Source organism: Argiope bruennichi, chromosome 6, assembly GCF_947563725.1.
Source record: "Argiope bruennichi chromosome 6, qqArgBrue1.1, whole genome shotgun sequence".
Taxonomy (NCBI): Eukaryota; Metazoa; Arthropoda; class Arachnida; order Araneae; family Araneidae; genus Argiope; species Argiope bruennichi.
The window spans coordinates 81597064-81614813 of NC_079156.1; the positions used below are offsets into that span (position 1 = coordinate 81597064).

Here is a 17750-nt window from a genome sequence, read left to right on the forward strand (position 1 = left end):
TTGAATTCAGTTTGATAATTTAAGGCTATTTTTTTATCATAACTTACTCAAACTACACAGAGTATTCTTTATATGGGGTTTAATAGCTAATTTATAAATAATTAGAAATAGGCAGATGATATATTTAATGTTGCTTGAGCAACAATTGAGAGTTAAAATTTAAGGAATATAATTTTTAAACAATTCTAAGCTCTAGTAGTCATATTTAATAAAATATACTAGACATTTTAAAATATTAAACAAAAGAAATTCATTGCTATCCTGCCATTAAAATTTACTGAGACGTGAAAATTTAAAAGTCATTATTTTTGAAAACTTTTAAGAATTTCAGTAAATTATCTCGAACGAGGTCACTTAACATATGATATTTTTACAATATAGACATTGAATGGTCTTAAATTTACGAAATTTACAGCTTCATAACTCGATTTGGTTAAATCTCAGAAAAATGGAACTTTTTTTGCTTAAAATCTCAGTGGATCGAGAATAGTTCTTTAAATATCTAGAAGTGTTGAAATATTGTATAAAAAGCGAAATTTCGTTACTTTTTCTGCACTATATTGTTACGAATCTGGAATGCTGCTATTCCAGCACAGTTAGTTCCATCTTGGGAAAGACAATTTTACGATCACCTCTATTCGATGCTGATCGGATGCTGGATCAATGACCACCAGGCTTGGCGATAAAATGGATGATACTAGAATCTTCAAGAATTTTGGTGATAAGATCAATATGAGCCAAGTTATTCGAAACCTTCTTTACCCTACTCCGGAGGCTATAAAAGACTGGATGTGCAAGCCGAAGTCAGTTGCATAGAGTCGTCTAGTGAGAGTCGTATAGCGAGTCAACAATGAATTAGTTGGATAAGTTCAGCAAAGCGCAAGCACTGAGTGGAGCTCAAGCAATTGGCGGACTGAGAATTGTTTACGTGCCCCGAGTTTTGGATACAAGTACTGAAGCAACATTGAATCGTGTGTGGCCGAATAGTAGCAAGTCGGCAATTGTATACAGCTAAAGCGATATGACAGAGGAAAATAGCTGACGTTTGAAGAGATCGTACAGAATAGCTATATAGATTCCCTCCTCCTGCTGAGTTTTGTCTGACCGCTTTGTGTTCTGTTGTGGTTGCTTACTACTGATTACTACTTTTGGGCTGCTATTTGTTGTAAGTCCAGCTGTATATTGCTTGTGTAAGTCTCAGATGTGTATTTATCGTCTGTGTCTTCGTGTTAATAAACGGCGTTATTTGTTATTTTATTACGTCATACACCCACTACAGACGAACCCGTTGATTTTACGGATACAGTGGAGGAAGTTCCATATTTAATCATTCATTTAATTTTTAATCAAATAATATAAAATATAAATCCTTACATCAATTAAAACATTTTTGCAATTAGAAATATATAGTTATCTTTAACTGTTTAAAAAAATATCTATTAGACGTCTGTTAAAGATATATTTTTAGTATTATTATTATTAATTTTGTCATAGATAAAAAACATTTGATAGCCTACACAAAAGCTAGTTATCCCACTCAAAATGAAAAACAGATATTTAAAAAGAAATTACATAGTTTTCTTATCATCGCTATCAAAATAACGGCTTGGTTGGTTAATGAACCGACGGCAGACTAGAAAATGCAATAACCTTTGAGACGGGTAGAACCATTTCGAAACGGAAGGCAACTACGCCCTCGATTTGACACTTTGAGGTTATACGGAAAGGGAATTTATTTTCTGGAGCACAGTGTGGGCGTACGAATAAATTGGTGGGACGTTTGTGGGCAATTAAACTGATATATATATTTTTTAAATATTTTTTTAATTGTTCGAAGGTTAAAGGAAAGAAAGGAAAATAAATGTCGAAAATTGAAAATCCTGGGAAATCATGGTTTGAAACAAAATTTAAAATTATTAGATCCTGAGATTATATTTTGATCAGACTCAGATTATCAGAAAAAAAAAAGAACTTACAAAGGACCACGTAACTTTTGAGGCGCCAAAGCCTCAAGGAATTTTTAACGGGTATGCATGAGCTATGTACAATTTTATGTGTGTGTTTCAGTATAATTTTGTACTTGAATTTAAACACAAGAAATATGTACTGGAATTTATATAAAAAAAATAAAATTTTAGAACATGAGTCTTAAGAATATTCTTAGGTTTTCGAATTCGCTTGCAAGACGAGTATGGTTCAATTTGTTTTAAATATTGTAAGATTATACATATATTATTAGATCAGAGGAAATGATTTTGCCCTTTTTCTAAAGTATTTAAGTTGTATTAAAATGATTTTGATATTATTTTCAATCTTTTTATTTAAAATTCTTTTCAAATCGATTTTTTTTATGGAACTGGCGAATTCGGGTAAATTTTTACTTTCCCGAATACGAAGTATAGAAAAAGTATAGGAACCTTCAAAAAATACGAACTTGAGATATTAACGAATCCTTATGTTTTACACTTTCTTCAGTTGGAAAAATACAGCTTTGGAAAATGTCCGACTTTCTGTCTATCTGTCTTTGCCAAAGATAACTTAAAAACGCTTTTAACTAGATGGTTGAAATATTTTATACGTCCTTTATACCAAATTTGTAAGTTTGCATCAAATTTGAGTAAAATTTGTTCAGAGGAAGTTCGTCTGTCCGACTGTTCGAATATAAGTTTGTTGTTTGTTTGTTTCTTATGGCACTTGCCACTGACAAGCCCACTGTTACGAAGACAGCGATTTAAGCCTGAGGGGGAACGTCTCTTATTTTTTATAGCAGCGCCAACTAGGGTCAAGAGTACGACTTTGCCACTCACGCATCACTCATTCGCTTGCACAACCCCTTTTTACAGGAGGGCACATTCACACATCTCACAGATAGAACAACAGAAGAACAACCATGCCCAAACCGGGACTCGAACCCGGGACGCCCAGATCACGGGGAAGACGCGCTACCCCTATGCCAGGACGCCGGCTCGAATATAAGTTTATACGATAACTTCAAAATGAAGAGAGATCGATAAGACTCGGTACACAAATTTAACATCTATAGTGTAGATGCCTGCCAAATTTTAAGCCAAATCCAACAACGGGTTAATTGTATGCCAGTTTGCACTTTAAGATACAAATAAACGCAATGACTTAAATATATGAAATTTGGCATGGGATTTTCTGTGACTACAAGTGCAGTTTTGCATCAAATCTTCATTGTAATCGGTTAAGAAAAATGTGTCTAGAACACATATTCGATTTTCATATACTATTAAAAGCATGCCAGGGATTAATCGCCAAATAACTCGCGAAGATTGACACGATAGATTCAATAAAAATGCTAAATTCATGCCAAAAGATAATATTTCGTAACTATTGTACGCCAATGCCATGTAAAGCCTTCTCTGGCATGACAAATTTATTACAGAGTATGCGATATTTGGAGAGATAATTCCTGCTGGTTTTATTATTTGGGTTTGTCATAATCTTTGTTATCTTCGGACCTTTTATATGAAAGTAAAAGCAATAAACATATTTATTCCCGATAGTTTGAGAAGCAAAAGGAAGGAGCGGAACTTGCATTGTTTGAGGATCCCTGCAAGACTTGATCCAATCCTGATTTAAGTGCATTTGAAAGATGAAATATTATATAAATTATTTTATACAAAAAGTTTTTGTCAATTTTTTTCAGCTGCAATAATTTTAAAAGATATTTCATTAAATTATGTTAGATTTCATACCTTTCTCAGACTCAAAATCAGCATTCGAAGCCATACATGACGGTAAAACAACAATAATGCAAGAAATTAATACCCTTCTCCATTTACTAAATATACCTTGCACTCTCCAGTGGATCCCAGCTCATGTTGGAATTGAGGGGAACGAATATGCAGATGCCCTTGCAAAGGAAGCACGCGACGAAGACCAACCTCGAGTAGTCACCTTTGCAGATGCGAATGCTGCCGCCAGGCAAAGGATCTACAACCAGCATCTTAGCAAGGCAACAATCCCCGATCTAAACTGCCCTAGAAACCTTTCCTCTACAATAGCTAGGCTATTGTAGAGACATTTCAAAGGCATGAATATCTCGCGAACCAATATAAAATCCTATGCCATCTGCAAGTACTGTCCCCATTCGCAACTCACACCAGATCATGTTTTTGACTGCCAGGCCATTATCGGTTCCCTCTTTCAACTTGGAGCACCCCCAATCGAAATCCTCCACAGCCATCGGGCTCCAGAACTTACAGATCTTGTCACCAAGGCTTTTAGAGGACTCTAATCTTTTGCACTAGCACTGTATGCATAGACACGACAACAACAAATTTAATACCGATTTAATGGTATTGTCCCCTCTTTGAATTGTTTTACACGGGAAAAACTATCATGGTTCTTATAACATGGATTAAACATGTAAAACTGTAAACATCCTGCTGGATGACAAAATTACTTGGTTGTCAAGTTGACTTATTTTAGAAACTAATGAAGGTTTTTTTAGGATTTATCTCATAATTTTTAATAGCCACAGAATCATGAAAAATAAGACACAGACTATACAGATCTTCAGTTTTTCATTAAACTCAATTGTACACTATATTTATGAACATTCATTGATCGTTTGTTAAATACTACAGCCTGACGTGAAGCGAATAAAAATTTTTTGATCAACTTTTATTTTAAAAGAAAATAAGTTCTTTATTTCAATAAGATGTTCAGCTCAGCTTACAGAAAATGACGAAGTAGTCAATTCTCATTGCTTTATATATAAACTTCAAATCTTCAAATCAGAAAATTCAGCCTACTTATTTTAATTCTTTAGCTCAAAATTTTACTCAAAAAGATATTCTGGTAACAGCTTACAGTATGTAATTATATTCTCAATGAAACAAAATTAATTATCATAAGAATCAGTCAAAAATGTGTCAACATAATTTCTATCACTTAGTGCTGTAATATTAAAATCTAAATATGATATGATGCTTTTAATACTTTTGAGCAAGAGCAACTATATACGCTTCGGTTTCTTCTTTCTTTATTTTATTTTATTATTCAACTGAAATTTTTGAGGAATGGATTACCGATGATGCGTTTTGCGAAGTAAGTTTTGTAATTTTGTACAAGCTAAAGTATGTGACTTCATTTGGATTGAAATTTTGAAAAATGTTACAAAATACATTTAGATAAATATATTTTTGAATTTTTGTTTTAAAAAGATTGAAAAAAAAACATTTATAAGACAAAAATATATCAGTGGAAATACAAAAATATTTTGAAAATTGGAAAAAAAAAATTTCGATTTGCCTAAAAAGAAATACTAAGCAAAAGCCTTTTAATTTAGAAATTTAATAAATGACTTGTTCAAAATTTTGCAATGAAAATTAAATTTATTTCTTATTTCTTGAATTAAGAAATAAGCTATATTTCTATCTAATCTTTAAATGCCGGTGCTCGACTATTAAGTACTGTAAAATTTTCAATTTTTTTTTTTCACCTTGTGAAGCAAAATAGAAACTTTACATTTTAAGGAATGGATAGATTGCTTATTCTTTATTTTAGGAACTGCAGAATTATTATTCCAAATTTGAGCAAAACAAATGTGCATTAAATTTCATACTATGAAGCTTTTGTAAGAAGTTTTTCTGGAATTTCGAATTTGATAAAATTACACTTAAAAATATAAAATACTTTTAAAATATAAATTATGAAAATATATATTAATAAATGCAACTTCCCAAAGAATTAACTCGCAAATAAAATTCAAGCAATTTTATAAAGATAGTTATCCAGAATTTAAGAATACTGAATAAAAATAACAGTCAATAATTTCGCAAAAAATAGATTTTAATATAATTACTCATCTTAGAAAATATTTATTCAATGATGTATCTTAATTTCTAATTATTTACTTGACTTGAAACTGGAAGCAAAAAACTCCACATGTAATTTTTTTCACAATAGTCATTGACTTTTAGCGGCTTAGTAAAGCAATTCATTTAGATTCTATTTTTTTCTTTAACTTTAGGTGCTGCCGAAATGAAGAACTCCTAAATTTCCATTTGAATGGCCTAACCGGTGAATGGTGACCTACCGTGTTGGGTTGGAGGCCAGCAACGCTCTCGTCTGTAATGCTGATGATGACCTCGACTGAACTCTCGACTTCTCTGTCGAGGGGGCGGATCAGCTTGACCACCCCCGTGTCTCGCTCCACTGATAAGGAATCACCGCTGATGTAATAGTGGACGCGAGTGTTTTCTGGATCCCTGGCCCGCAGAGTATATACAGAAGACCCTGGACAAAGAAAAGATGAGATACATTTAAAGTACATTATAGAATATTATGCTTGCATATATAAATTAAAGAGAATGCTCTACAGGTGGTTGGTGTTACATGTAAAAAGTTTGAACCTTAGAGGATTGATTAATTTTTGATGGACTTGCACAAGTCCTGATCTAACTGCACCAATGATTTGATCTTTTTATAATTATATTATTATTAACTATTACAAACCTTTTAAAATTAGTTAATTTAACTATCAATTCCTATATTAATGGCCCAATGTACGATCTTCAAATATAAGCAGCAGTACGGTGGCTGGCAAAATAATAGGGCAATCCGATTATCAAAATCATTCTAAATGATTTAGATGTTATAACCAAAATATCACAAGTAAGTAATTATTCCAAAGCCATTAAAACTAGGACCTTTATTCAAAATATAATTTATAGATAATGTTTTCTTGCATTGTACTGACGTTGACTGTGACTCAACTTTTGGTAAATTTTATGTATCATATTTATATTCAATTTTAAGCTTGTTACATTTTTGTCCATTTTTCTTTTGAATTTCTTTTCTGTATAAATTCTTTCCCTTAAAAGGAAAAAGATAAAAATCAACGCGTATGAGTTTACTTCTTCTACACAGAATAACATCTACTTAATTGATAGTTTGCAAAATATGTGAATTTTTCTACTTTTTTTGGAAAATTTTTAACAAACAACCGAGCCATAATTCATTTATAAAAATGAATGGACATCTAAATTTTTCCTCAGAAAATGCCAGTTCTGCTTGTCTTTAAAAGAAAAGATTTACGCAAAATGTTAAATATAACAATGGTTTATTCTCTTATTTTTAGCTTTTTAGCAAAAAAACTAGTATTTTAATATATTTATCTTTTAATTTAATTTTTATTATAATATCTTTAAAAATCAATAATTAAAAGAAATGAGAATTAAAAAAGTGTATTATGTCATAAATAAGTTAAAAAGACAATTTATAACTCACTTTTGTTGCTTCTTAAATTTCTAAATATATATATATATATATATATATAAGCTTTTGTATATAAACTGTTCGCATATTTTAATCTTTATAAGCTTAAGACAGCTTCCAGTGTTCTTGATAGAAATTTTTCATAATTCATTTTTTATTTATTTTCGCCACCATTTAAAAGAACAGTAAAACCTTGCCGATCTAAGCAGTTATTTTAATTAATTCTCATTTAATTTGGCAAGTGCTAGAATTTCTTTTATACACTCTATACATTGCAGAGTTTTTCAATGAATTTAAAGGATTTCAATCGAATGAAAACGAAAATGAAAAAAAAATGTGCAAATTATATAAGCAATTGGCGGTGAAAGATTTTCAGGTATGTTAAAAAAAGAAGTCGTAAATATTAAAAAGACTTCCAGAAAATAATAAATGAAGAATTGGTTAATTTTATAACATCAACTGATAATGATAGGAGGAAAAAAGACAAAGGGCCTTTAACTAACAAGAAATCAAACAAATTGAAAAAATTGACACAGAAGCGGTTTGATTTAGTGTCTCGAATTCATATAAAAGATGATACTTAATGAGAAACAATTGAAAACACTATCCTCATTTCTACAAAACATTAATCAGTAATTATTTCTTCGAAATTCATTAATTTTAAAAAGAAAGTATTGATTAAAACTTAAGATATATTGATAAATATGCAATTAAATTCAAATAATTCTGACTATAAAATTAAAAATAATGGCAGTTTTAGTTTGTTATATTATACAAACGTCCATATTTTGAAACCTTACTAAGAAAATTTTTTTCATAAAAAGCTAACTCTGCTAAAGGCGATTTTCCTGTAAACGTAACACATTAATGACGTAATCTCCGCCTTTTACTAGGCTTTATTGCATTTAAGAATTCTATTATTCGCTTGTTTATTTTTAAATAAATTTCTAAATACTAAATTAAACAATACCCCAATCATCATACTGATAACCATCTGCTTTTCTCTCAGCATCATTTTAGTTAACGTTTCAAAACATTAATTTTTTCCCATATCAGTAAGTGCTAAATCATTTTTTCAGTAAGTGCTAAATTTTTATTACCAAGTAATTTATGAATACTCACCAACTGGCGTATCTTCGTTTAATGAGAATTTGTCCATATCCCCACCTTTGACAAATTCTGGCGGACGATTGATCTGTCCGGAACATTTTGCTGAAAAAGAAATATTGATTCATTTAAATAAATAGCTTTCCATCTTTAAAAATACAAACAGAACTCCTTGATTAAATTTTATGTGAATGCAACAAATCAAAAATATTTACATGAGGAAATAGATTAAAGTGAAAAAAAAATGATCCTAGCAAATAGGCTTTTGAACTCTGTGAACTTAAAATCATCGTCTACTCTGAAATGTTTGAAATGGTCAAATTTTCACCCATTTTTACAAAAAAAATCAGATAAAATTGTCGATTTTTTTTTATATTCTAAAATTGCACTTAAGCGGTCAGTGCACTTCCTCAAACTGAGTGTGATAAAATATATAGTTTATTCAAGAGATAAACAAATAACACTTTCGCTGTTGTACTCCTCTTATGTCAAAACACAATAGGGGTATAAAATTTACGGATCTATACAACTGTCGGGAATTCCACATAAAGCTACGACATTTTCGTGAGAGCGAATTTTTGCACATCTGAACGATGTATTTATACTGCCTCACGATTGTTGTGGTGAAAGTGGGTTGCATATTTAGCACAAGGCTGAAAATAAAGTGATGGCAGTTCTTATAGAAGCTATATAATTCTAATAGCACTGCAAACCAAAAGGGGAAAAAATAGGATAAAATGTATTTGGAAATGAAGAAATTCAATAAGTTGCATATTTTATCGGAAATGCGCATATCTAGAAAATTAGACGCCCGAGTTTATTTACTCTAACTCTTTTGAAATGTTTGTTTGAAAGCATCTTCAACTTCGATTTTACTTCTTTGATGTATACAAAGCATTGTAATTCGACAAAAGAAACTTATAGAAAGATTCTGAAGAATCTAGAAGTCACAGATTTCCCCGAGTCTAAAAACGCAAATTTTGGAAGTTATGTCTGTCTGTCTTTAAAACAGCTAAGGCAGAAACAAATTGTGTTAGGTAAACTAAATTTTGTATATAGTCTTAACAGCAAAATTACATATTTCTATTAAAATTTGGATGGAATTCTTCCATGGGATCGCTATCTATTCATGTCCCACGGGAGGCGAGCACCTCGTAATTGAGGATGAGAAATTTCCGGCTTGGTGGTTGATTCTCGCCACCCTTGTGAGTGTACGAAAAGGTGGGGGTCTGGTTCTTTCCATCGGTGATGGAATTTACTTCCTTAGGTAAGGGTTGTACTATGGACTTAAGACTCACCCACAGTTCCCGCCAATGTTGCTGTTGCAGCGGCCCAATCATTCAAGTTTTTCCGTGTGCATTCCAGCGGGTCGGAGTAGCCAGTTTGTGGTTACTGTCTATTCGTATGCGCATGAAAACAATGTTATAAACGCAAAAATCTCTACAGATGAAATTTTGTATATAAGTTTATCATTAGAATTATAAACGTCTCTTAAATTTTGGTCTAAATTTGTCTACGGTGTGATCGTTTATCGATCTGTATTTTTCAAGCATATATGATCTCTATAACTCAAAAACACAAGACATGGATAAATGAAATTTAGAATGTGGCTAAGATTTTAAATCTATGTCAAACTTCCATTTCAAATGGTGAATAGGAAAATAATCGAAATGTATGCTTAATTATTTCATTACTAGATGATATGCCTAGTTGGACGGGCTGTTTTCCTCTCAATAATATCTCAGATATGATAGTCACAGTTTAAATAACGGAAGTTTTAATAGAGAATGCAGAATGCGTAAGCTTTAAAGAATATATATAATTATTTTCAGTGTACTTCAGATAAAAAACATTTAATAGCCTTAAAAATGTTTCTTCCTTATAACAGGATCTCCTCTATAATGTTCACGAGCTTTCACTCCCAAACTAACCATTAAATCAATTTAAAATAAATAGTAATCCATTATCAAAAAGAAAATGCAATTCAAAATTTTAAAAAAATACCGAAAGAAAATATTAGCAGTAACCCTAAGTTTAGTCCGTTTTGTGAGAATATAATGAATCAGCATAAACATAAAATAATAAAAACTGCAGAACTCAGCTCATTGACTTTTGCTGTTTATTCATGCTTCGGTTCATTCGCATATAGATAAATTAATCAATTTAAACATTAAAAAAAACAACATCTGTCTCGGTTGTTAGCCGAAAAAGCAGAAGTTGATGCAGACCAGAATGGCGACAATAAATTTACCTCAGCCCAGTGTTACAGATGGCAGTGGACTATTATATATACTGAAATTAGGGAACAAAACGCGCTATACTGTGTTATTGTGCTTTGATATTGGGGGTTGATTTTCATGTTCTTCTTTCCTTACTTTTTCAAATCTATATTCAAAAGAAACAGGGGAGAATAGATGAGCAGAGAGGAAACTACTAATTATCTAGGAATAGGGTAAAGTCGAGTGAAGAATATTCTTTCTGGCTTTGCTATCTTATAATTTGTTTAGCATAAAATAATTTTCGAATTTCAGCATTGAAAATAATAACGGGAATATTATACGAATTCCTAGTCTAGGAATGAAGAATCTAAAACAATTTTTTGAAAATAATTTAATTCATGGTAATAGTTCGGAAGAGACATAATTTTGATCAGAACTATATTCAAATAAATAGAAAACTAAATAAATTATTCCGCAAACTAAATACTACAATATGTCGTAAACATTCTTTGGTACTTAGCCACTCATTACCTCGCAAGCCATACCGGTACCTTATATGAACTAAAAATGCAACATAGGAGATTAGATGAGACGGATATTGGCATATCCGTCATTCACAGTACAGAAGGCCGTATATCAAAAATAAAATATTATTGAAATACTCAAACCAATATTATTTATATTGACAACGTTATCTTTCTCTATGATACAGACGATTTATTTGAATGGTTCATTGGCTAAGAGATTTCGACCAATTTGATTTAATATACAGGGTGTTTATAAAGTCCTGGACCCATTTTGATGTTTAATAACTCATAAAATAATAAAGATAGATTTAAATTAATAACATAAATGGTTAAATAGACTCAAAAAGTTTCATGACCCTTGTCAATGAGCTTCCACGTGTGCCCACTTCGTCGCACGGAGAATATCAAGTCGATAGTCAATTTCACGCCAGGTAGCGACAAGCATGTCGGCATCCACAGAGCCATTTGCGCACTTTATGGCGATTAACAATGCCAGAAACATGAAAGGATGCTTCATCGGAGAACATTATGCTCTTCAGAAAATCAGCAGCATCTTCTGTCCTCCTTAGCATATCTGTTGCAAAGGCCATACTCCTAGGCCTATCGTTCGGTTCCAAAACTTGAACAATTTGAACTTTGTATGCATGCAGTCTTAATTTTTTCTTAATAACCTTGTACACCGTCGAAATTGGCATATCCAATTCTGTTACCGCTGATCTCACAGATATTCTAGGATTGTGTAAAAATGTCTCTCTGACACGCTCAACATCAAAATCACTTGTGCAAGGACGTCTGGAACGTTTCTTATCTGCGATATTTCCAATTTCTAGAAAATTCTTTTTCCACCGCAAGATTCTGTTTTTGGATGGAGGATCTTTTTGGTAAATTCTTCTGAAATTTCTCTGTGCTTGCACTATCGATTTCGTTTCCATGAACCACCATAAAATCTGTGCTTTCTCTTGTGGTGTATGCATTCTCCTTAATATCCGCTCGAATAAAACATCACATACAAAAGTACTACATAGAACAAACACATAAAAAGTAAACATAACATTGCAATAGTTGCCAAAAACAAAAGAGAGAAAAAGGCAATTAATAAGCAGACGATATTTAGAAAAGTACAGATATTTAGACTGGAAAATGAAATTATCTGAAATTAACCACACGCGCAGACGATATTTACAAAAGTAAAAATATTCAAACCTGAAAAGGAAAATATGTGAGTTATTCCATCAATAAATGCCATAAGTTTGTTTATATCTTTATTATTTTATGAGTTATTAAACATCAAAATGGGTCCGGGACTTTATAAACACCCTGTATAACCTTATTATATACCTTGATATAATGATATTTCGTTTTAGATCTTTGATCTTTCGTTTCCAGAAAAAACGCCAATTCCAGTCAGATTAAAATGCTCCCATCAGACTTTCTATCCACAATATTTTCCATTACAAAACTTACGTTTAAATAATTGTTTATATTTAGTTTTTAATACACCTGGCAAATTTTTCTTGTCTAAAAATCAATTAAAAATTTTGGAGAGCAATTCTTCAAATCTAAATTTTCAAATAACACAGAAGCATTGATTAAATTACGCAATTCTTAAGATTGCGTAATTGATTGATTAAGCAACTGCATTGATTAAATCAAGCAATTCTTCAAATCTAAGTTTTCAAATAACCCAGAAGCATTGATTAAATTAGGTTAGTTTCTCTTTTTTGTGTTTGTGTGTGATTCTAATTGAGAAATATCGTACCTGTTTCAGAAAATGGTCAGAGGGGAGAACAATGAATGGGGAAATCAGAATGTTAAATCTTTGGTTTTCCTATTAGTTGTCGTCATAGAAGGATCTTGGTTTCAAATATTCCCGATAATGGGTCACATTGTGGTAAGTTCACTACACGGAGCGCCATAAAGAGTGTAGTTGTTCTAGAACAGGCGATTCGGATCTGAAAGGCACAAGCCATTCTGCTGTTTGATTTGGAACATGCTGTTGGTAACTCCGTCAATCTCTAACTATGAGTATTTATAGTGAAAAGAAACTCTATTTCTATCTGGCAACTCTCCCTCTTTCTGGACCTTGGTCTCTTTTAAGGTAGCTTTCTTCTAGTAGCAATGGTCTGCAATATTTGGTAGTCGATGTATACACAATGCATATAACCTCCATATTGAGAAGGCAGCACGAATTAGGTGTTAATATATTTTAATTTAAATAATGATTTATTTTTGTTAATAAACATTTAAATTATCATCCAGTCATGTCTTCTGATTACATAGGAATCAGGTCACACACTACACTTTCAACCATCAGAAATCTCTTTTATGAAAGGGAACAGAGCTCAATCTTCTGATTTGTGGTAATTAATTTTCATTTTTTTATTCTTATGGTCAATATCTCTGAGAAATAATCATGGATGAATGACCACTTTAGTGTAAAAGAATTAAATAAATAGACGGAAAACTACGAGCTTCCAGCAATCCTTTTCATTCCCCTAACTTTATAATCGAGTGGAACTCTACTTTATTAAATTTATTTAATATTTAAGATATTCTTATTATCACCTACGAGCATAAATTAAGATATAGTCTATAATTCAATTTTATTTTGACTAATCCTAACTTAAAAATAAATATTATAAAAGAATTTTTTTATTTCCTTTTTTTTATTTGGCTGATTGTATTAATGCCTTGAACTTTTTAATGATTATAAATGAATAACTTTTAGAGTCTTAATTTATATAGAAACTCTACTATGCAATGTATTCAGTAAAAATTATATAGCACAATTATTGCAAAGGGTTGAATACCATTTGTTTATAAAAATTTATATTTATTTATTGAAATTGTTTATAATTTTAAAATTATGAAAGCTTTTCCCTATAAATATTCTGATTGTTTTTATTAACTCTTTATATCTCATTTCTGTATTATTTATTAAATGTTCATTTCCATCATTAATTATATAAGCGCTGATTTTTTTTTTCCTTCTCTCTTCTGTTTTACTCATTTGCATATTCATTCTTAATAGTAAAATGTATTAGAATTTTTTATTTTATTAGAATTTGAATTTATGAATAAATCGAATGTATGCTGTGTTCGAATTATTATTAGAAATTTATTAGAATTTTTTAGGTAATTAGAATTTATGAATAAATCGAATGCATGCTGCGTTCGAATTGTTATTAAAAATTTATTAGAATTTTTTAGGTAATTAGAATTAGAATTTATGAATAAATTGAATGTATACTGCGTTTGAATTATTATTAAAAATTTATTAGAATTTTTTAGGTAATTAGAATTTATGAATTAAACAAATGTATATTGCTGTCGAATTTGACAAGGTATATTCTTATCGAGTGTGGCGATTTCTCCTCTTAAGAGCACTCGAATTATTGATTAATAAGTACATGTTTGGAAATTTAATTGCAAAGATTTGATATAATTGTATTTAAAACATTTGTAATCTTAACACATGAGATCATATAAGTATTAAGAAGAAATAACGCTCTTACTTGCTAACAATGAGCTTATAACAAAAACTAAGGAAATGTATTTCATGATATTTGCAATGACGACGTCTTTACTGATGAATCCATTGTTTGACATCCCGAAAGATTGCTTCTGCTACCTCATTTTTACCTGAAAAATAAATTTATTTATCATTATTATAAAAATAAAACATAACTGTCTTGAATGAAAATACACAGAATAAATATGGCGCTATACTGTTATCCTTTCATTTTTTTTATTTTTCATTTTCTTTTTGAGAAACTAAAAAAATTGCAAGCAAAGAAAATCCATGTTAAATAGCGAAATCAAAAATACAACAATTACACATTATTTCCTTAGTTTAAAGATATTTATACTTTCTTTCTGAAATCAAGATCTTTCCCATACAGACTTCTAAATACTTTTTTTTCAATTATTAATTAAATAAAGAAAATTTAAATTTTAAAAATCAAATATCAAAGAGAGAGAGAAAAAGAAAAAACAAATTTCCAAAGCATAAACAAAATAGTGAAATCCTATCTACTAAATATGTCATGCTCGCTGGATCTTTAATGTTAATTTTATTATTATTATTGTAAGATAAATGGTTCCAAAATAACGTGAGAAGTTTGATATTTGGACGTAGTATTGTAAATCAAATTTAAAAGAATTTCGGATTTCTAAACAAACACATATTAGTATCGCAATATTTCAAATATGATAAATCTATTTAAATATTTTTTAATATTTTATTTTTAGTTACGACAAAGATAACAAATACACAAAAATATATTTGGTTCCGTTGAAATACTCGCGTATATTAGGACCTAATAGCGCGTATATTAGGTTACCTAATTATTAGGAATTATGGTTACCTAATAATTAGGTAACCATAGTAACTAAAATATAAGAATTATTGCTGTAAAAAAGAAATTGAAAATATTTCAGAAATTAATTAGAAGTAGAGGAAAGATGATGCTGAAATAAAATTGGTGTCTCTAAAGAGTCTATTTTTTTATTTTAAAATTCTGTAAAAGGATTTTTATTTAAAAATATGCTCTGAATTTGGAAACAGAAACGTTAAAACAATGGTTAATATTTAGTTAAAAATATGACTAAATTTAAGTAAAAACCTTTCTTGCGAGTATCTAATAAAAGACCTAAGAAGTAACTATTTGTCAAATTCTAATTTCTTAATTCAACGTTTAGTTTAGTTATATTAACGTCCCGTTGTAAAGCAACACTGGGACTATTTTGGGACGGACCTCGTCATTTTGAAACGCGGTCAGATGACGAAGACGACATCTGATCTGGCACCCCCCTCTCCACACCACACCAGCGGGAGGATGTTTGGCATGACGGATTTAACGTGCAACAGACCCCCTTACACGACGATTCTTCGGTAGAATCGGGTCTCGAACCTGAACTTAATTTAACGATTTACTCTGTAATGTATTTTGCAAGCAGTGTGCCTACTTATAAATATTAAAGACAAAGGAATTTACTGAAATAGAAAATCTATCAAGTACACATTACTTACCAACTCTTAAAAACAAAGAAATCTATAGTTAGGAACATTTAGGAAGTTGAACGCATACACATATAGGTTCTGATGTTATCTTAGCAAATAAAAAATTCAGTAGCATTTTTGGAAACATATTTCAACAAAGTAAGAAAAAAGAGAGAGAGAGAGAGAGAGAGAGAGAAAGAGAAAGAGAAAGAGAAGCATAAGAAAATAATGTAAATATTTTATTTTTGCTGTCTTTGGTTCAAATCCTAATAAATTACGGAAGCCGCTAGAAATGATTGTTTAAAACAAAAACGTCAGAAATGCGTTATTTCCTTCACGCTGCCGTTGCCATCCATAAAACACCCCAGACAGGATTCCTGCGCGCGATTTCTTAACTAACAGGAACATCTTTAAGGTCCAGTAGATATTACGGGTCAATGACAAATTCTGTTTAGGAGAGACAAAAGACTGTGGATAGATCGCTCGCATTCGCAACCTGAGACCATTGAAGACTTGCTGCTCTTTTTAATTGGCAATTAGAGAGCTTCCGGTCAAGATGGGTTGCTGTTGGATGCGTTAAAGACAATTTGCCACAATTGTTCTGCTCTGTGGTCCAGGAAGTAAAAGTAAACAGTTATACAAAGAAGATCTTCGAAATCTGATCGTTTGGATTGCATAAAAGAAAATATGTACGAAGAATGTAGTCCTTGTTTTGTTTTGTCTTTGTCATAAAGCACATAAAAGCATCATGAAAATCGATCGCAGTTTTAAAAGTTTTAAAAGTTAATAGCTTGCCATCTTATACATAAATTACGACATGGGTTCTGCTATGTGTTTAAAATTAACTAATGAAAAAATGTTTAAAACGTTCCATGAGAACTCCGTTGGGTGTAACTAGGGATTGCAATACCGGACCAAAATTTCAATACCGGTATTCGGTATTTTTTAGATCTTAATACCGGGATACCGGTTTTAATACCGGTATTAGAAATTTTAGAAAAAGAAAGAAAACACAGGTGTTTCTTTGTTTTATTTGCCAGTTTTATTATAAAGAGTAAATATCACAAAAAATAATTTGTAACTTGTAAATTACAAATTATAAGTTACGCAAAAAAGTAAAGGAACAACTTATTTATTTAAATCACAAAAAAATTGTAAATATCAATATTCAGTCTGTGGTACTAATACAAATTTTTGAAATGTGATCTTAAAAAACATAATGCATCAGTTGTACTGTCATTAAAGCTGAAAAGTAATTTTGTGTAAAAATTACCAGCTGTTGAAAACGCTCTTTCGGCATCTACGTCTACGTTCTTCAGATAGTGATTTGTGCTGTTCTTTCATGATTGCAACATGAAATTTATTGTTGCATTAGCTGTTAATAAATTAAAATCTCTCCGACATAATGCCTCTATAGTCAGTTTTAATGGAAGTAGAACTGATATAGTTCTGGATATTAAGATGAATTCACTGTCTGAAAAAATTAATTTGCAGGTTTAAGTCGATTATTGCTTTTTGGATTGGATTTCTAAATTTCAAAAATCGTTCCATCATTAGGAATAAACTGTTCCAACGTGTCTTAGAATATATTATTAACATATTTTCTGTTTTATTTTCAGTTAGTACATATATTTTTAACATGAC

The 17750-nt window shown here is 30.7% G+C and overlaps 1 protein-coding gene across 1 annotated transcript in view; it reads right to left on the reverse strand.

The window, feature by feature from the left end:
• The window catches only part of LOC129971606 (cadherin-23-like), a 102169-nt gene that overhangs the window by 55790 nt on the left and 28629 nt on the right, over nt 1–17750 (reverse strand). The window contains exons 2-4 of the mRNA XM_056085536.1: nt 14620–14746; nt 8374–8463; nt 6071–6270 (exon numbers count right to left, since the gene is read on the reverse strand). Of these exons, the coding sequence (XP_055941511.1) occupies nt 6071–6270; nt 8374–8463; nt 14620–14713 (384 nt within the window). The 5' untranslated portion in view covers nt 14714–14746. The remainder of the gene's footprint in view (nt 1–6070; nt 6271–8373; nt 8464–14619; nt 14747–17750) is intronic.